Source organism: Myotis brandtii, unplaced genomic scaffold, assembly GCF_000412655.1.
Source record: "Myotis brandtii unplaced genomic scaffold, ASM41265v1 scaffold786, whole genome shotgun sequence".
Classification (NCBI taxonomy): Eukaryota; Metazoa; Chordata; class Mammalia; order Chiroptera; family Vespertilionidae; genus Myotis; species Myotis brandtii.
In genome coordinates this window covers 453,521-458,000 of record NW_005371157.1, presented here as the reverse complement: position 1 = coordinate 458,000, position 4,480 = coordinate 453,521, and the positions used below count along the sequence as shown (strand labels likewise).

General features: G+C 58.1%; 1 protein-coding gene across 1 annotated transcript in view; it reads right to left on the bottom strand.

Annotated features, from left to right (window-relative positions):
- The window catches only part of SNX8 (sorting nexin 8), a 38,115-nt gene extending 36,986 nt beyond the window's left edge, over positions 1–1,129 (bottom strand). Inside the window, exon 1 of the mRNA XM_005883376.2 lies at positions 988–1,129. Within this exon, the coding sequence (XP_005883438.1) occupies positions 988–1,129 (142 nt within the window). The remainder of the gene's footprint in view (positions 1–987) is intronic.
- Positions 1,130–4,480: the final 3,351 nt, after the last annotated feature.

Sequence of the window (4,480 nt, the reverse complement as noted above, 5' to 3'; positions counted from 1 at the left end):
CCAACCGCGCAGACAGACCCCAGGCGGGGCGGGACCCCCTGCTGACTAACGCAGGACTCTGCCAGGAGGGATGCGACACAATACACCCTCTCCCCCTCTAGACGCCCCTCCACTGCTAACTGGAGAGTGAAACAGGGAGCCCGAACCTCCTACAAAACTATCCTCATGCCCGGCCCGCGTGGCTCCGTGGTTGAGCGTCAACCCATGAACCAGGAGGTCACGGTTCGATTCCCATCAGGGCACTTGCCCGGGTTGTGGGCGTGGTCCCCACCGTGGGGCGTGCAGGAGGCAGCCGGCCAGTGATTCTCTCTCATCGCTGATGTTTCTCTCTCTCTCCCTCCCCTCCATCTGAGATCAATAAAACCCTATGTCTGTCCATGTCTGGGCCAGGCTGTGCTGTTGGCGAGCCCTCCGACTGTGCCAGGGCCTCAGGTTCTCCCCAGCAGCGTCTGCTGTGAAACCGACAAATGGACCTTAGCCCTGACATTTCCACAAAGCACGCCGGCCCCTGAGTCTGGCTGGGATGTCACACTAATTCACGCAAAGGCCCCAAACACTACAGCGCCTCCAAGGGGGACGTGATCACCACGCGCCTGGGGTCGGCCCTACCGGCGCTCCGAGCCTCTCACCACGGTGGCCACAGCAGGTCCCGCCTCTGGCCCCCAGCGAGCACGCGGCAAACAGCTCTCCTGGGAGGCGTTTTCTCAGGAAGGGAAGATGAACACCCAAACAGAATTCCCCCGCCGGAGCACATCTCTTTCTTGCTAACCACAAACTCTGCCAAAATCTGTTCTACATAATCGTGCTTCCGTTACTTCCTCTTTCTCCGAATGGACACGTTTTACCTTGCAAATCGTGTGTGTGTGTGAGAGAGAGAGACAGCGTGTAAAGATCATGACACAAACTTAAAGAACATCCACAGAACCACACGAAAAGGCGATACCATCCTAAAAACAGGCCCTGACAAAGACGCCCGTCTGCTCACACCGGAGCCCTTTCTGTGCAGCAGGTACTCTGGGCCTGGGCCTGGGGGAGGAACCAGCTCCTTCCGGAGGAGCCGGGACGGGAGCGTGTGGGAGGCAGGGAGGGGACCGCCGAGCGCAGGCAGAGCTGTGAGGTCCGAGTTCATCGCGGGCCAGTGCGACGTCTTCAGAGCAACTCAGTGGACTCAACAAATGTACGAGGCAGGAGCGGGCGAGGGCGGCAGCGTGGAGGGCATGGAAATCGCCCGGCATGCAGGCAGGGCGGGCGGCGAGGGTGACCGGCGGAGCTCTGGCCTTACCCCACAGGCCACCAGGAGGCAGCCGGGGGATCTGCAAAGACAAAGGCTCGGGAGCTTCCTGGTGGAATGAATGGAATGCCGCGGGATGCGCTGCTCAAGTGCGGACGGAAGCCACGCGCCTGTTCCCAAGACCGGGCTGGGGCGCATAGGGTTGCGGAGAGCAGGGCCGGGTGCGCGGTGTGGCCCGTGCAAGTTTCTGTCGCGTGCGGTGCCACCGGACAGGACAAGCACGCGCATCACGTCCTCTCTGCCATTCTTACTCTAAGTCACAGTCGCTGAGTTTATGGCTTCAGAGAGGCCCCGGGACAAGCACTCCTCCCGCACCGGCCGGGAACAGAACGTTCTGGTCAGTCAGCTACTTCGGTAGCTAGAGCTTCAATAAACTCACAGAGGGCTTACGTCCAAGTACGGGAAGAACTGCTATACGAACCAGCAAGAGAGAAAGGCACTCCCCTGAGAAAACAGGCAAAAGATAGGAACAGGCAGTCCAGAACCATCCACGGTGAAATTACTACAAGAAACTAAACTTCAAGGAACTAATTAATAGTCAAGGAAACGCCAATCAAAACAAAAATGAAACACTTTCTTCACTTTTCTGAGTCTGAAGGGAGTTTGAAAGACAGGATTTCGTGTTGATGAGCTTGTGGGAAAGGATGCGTTTAATCCACGGCTAATCCTGTATAAACTGGCCATGGCCAACCAGCGGGTAATTGGTCAGTATCCACTAAAACAAAGAGTGTGCAGCCCAGCCGGTGTGGCTCGGTGGTTGAACGTTGACCTATGAACCAGGAGGTCATGGTTTGATTCCTGGGCAGGGCACATGCCCGGGTCGCAGGCTCAATCCCCAGTGAGGGGCGTGCAGGAGGCAGCCGATCCATGATTCTCTCTCATCATTGATGTTTCTATCTCTCTCCCTCTCCTTTCCCTCTCTGAAATCAATAAAAATATGTGTATTTGAAAAAGTGTGCAAACCCTATGACCCTGCAATCCGCTCTTCGAGTATCTCAATAGTTGGCAGAATGGACCCCAAAACCCCCCGTGCTCACCCCCAGAACCTGGGGCTCTGTTAGGTTACAGGGTAAAGGGCCCAGTGCAACCCCAGGGGCCGTCACATGGAACAGGGGACAGGACAGGCAGAACCAGAGATGACACATGGGAACGCTGTGGCCACAGCCACAGGGGAAAGGGCACCGACCACAAGCAATGCTGAGGCCTCGGGAGCTGCAAAAGGCCGGGAAACGGGTCCCCCAGGGCCTCCGGGCGGAACGCAGCTGGGCCGCACTGGGGTTTAGCCCAGGAAAACCTACTTTCAACTACCGACCACCAGACTGTGAGGTGATCGACTCGTGTGGCTTAAGCCGCTGAAGGTGAGGTAACCTGTTACCGCGGCCGCAGGAAACTAATACACTCCCCTGGGAGGCACGGGCGGCGGACGGGGAGGCGTGTGTCTTCTGAGCCCACAGACATAAAAAGGACACAAACAGGACTGGCAGGGCCCCCCCAACTGAGAGCGACGGCCTCCTCCAGGAAAGAGAGGGGGACTGCATGGGGGCGAGACTTCAACCTAAACTGTAACGGTCTTTCTTTAAAAGAAAATGTGTTTGTGCATGTAGTTCACACTTCAATGTTAAATCCTTAGGAGGGAGTTACCATTCACAGGTTAAACGTATGATAGGAAATGCTGAAAACCACAGGGAACACAGTCATTTTGTTTTTCCTGACAATCCCAAAGGTACTTCAGAGATGCAGACCTCACGGTCCCCACAGTTAACGCTGACGATGGCGCTGGCCCCGCGGACACCACACCGGAGAAGCGGAAATTCGCTGCGTATCCGTAAACCACAACTCCCGCTTCTTCAACCGTGAAAACCAACCTCCCCTAAATTGCGAGACGCACATCATCCCTGGACCAAGTTCACCCTCAAAGGCCGAGGTTCTCACACTCCAGCCCCCCAGCCTCGCCCCCCCACACACACACGCCCCTGAACCGTGCCCACGCGGGCACTGGCCTCTGGGCTTGGTTTTCCGAGTGTGCAAAGGTTTGCCCACCACTTCCCCTGCCTCACAGGACGGGCGAAGGCTTGGGATGGAAGGAAGTGACAGGCCATGTCCGCGGTCCGTGGACCCCCTCAGACTCTCCCTGCTGCGGGAAAGCTGCCCGTCCCCACCGGGAGCCGCCTAACGAAACCACCGCCTCAAGGCAGGCCAGCTGCCTGGGAAGTCCCAGGAAGTCACAGGAGGGCGGTCGGGCCGTAAATGACACCGTCAGGGCAGCCATGGGTGAGCCCTGCATGAAGCACCCAGCGCAGTCCCTACACCCGCAAGGACACCCTGACGCCACCACACGCAGGGCGTCTGGGCTGCGTTACCCCGCGGGGAGAGAGCATTCCCACCCAATCACCGCTTCCCGGTGTGACCGGCCAGGGGTCCGGGCTGGGCTCAATGGTGTGACGTCATGAACACAGTGTTCTACCAGCAGCGGGGCTATCACATGCTTCCCCTCCCAGAGCTCCAAGCGAGGAGAAAGGCCAGGGGGCGGGGGAGAGGGGGCTGCTGTCCAGACAGACTCACCCACGGCTTCCCATCACTTGGGCCAGCCCAGCGCAATGCCCCCTCAACACCCGGGCAGCTTCAGCCTCCCTTTCCCCCTAATGAACACACTAGAGCAGTGGTTCTCAACCTTCCTAATGCCGCGACCCTTTAATACAGTTCCTCATGTTGTGGTGACCCCCAATTTCATTGTTACAAATTGAACATAATTAAAGCAGAGTGATTAATCACAAAAACAATATGTAATTATATATGTGTTTTCCGATGGTCTTAGGCGACCCCTGTGAAAGGGTCGTTCGACCCCCAAAGGGGTGGCGACCCACAGGTTGAGAACCGCTGCTCTAGAGCCTCCAGAACTCAGGGTCACCTCGTCAGGCCCCCCAGGCGGAGTCCCCCAACTGTGTGCCCCTCTGCCAAGAAGAAACAGCAAGTCACACCGACACCCACCTGCTTGTCCCCTCCAGTGAGGGGAGGGAGGGGGCATTAAACAGGGCAGCCTGGGCAAGCCACGCCGCCCGCATGCTTCTCGGTGTCCACGCCCATCCACTCCGAAGCGCACTCACGGGCAATGGGACGGTTTACGGAGGAGAGCGCCCACGTCCCGAGCGACCAGGGTACTGGCCGCGACCCGCAGGTCCAGGCGCGGTG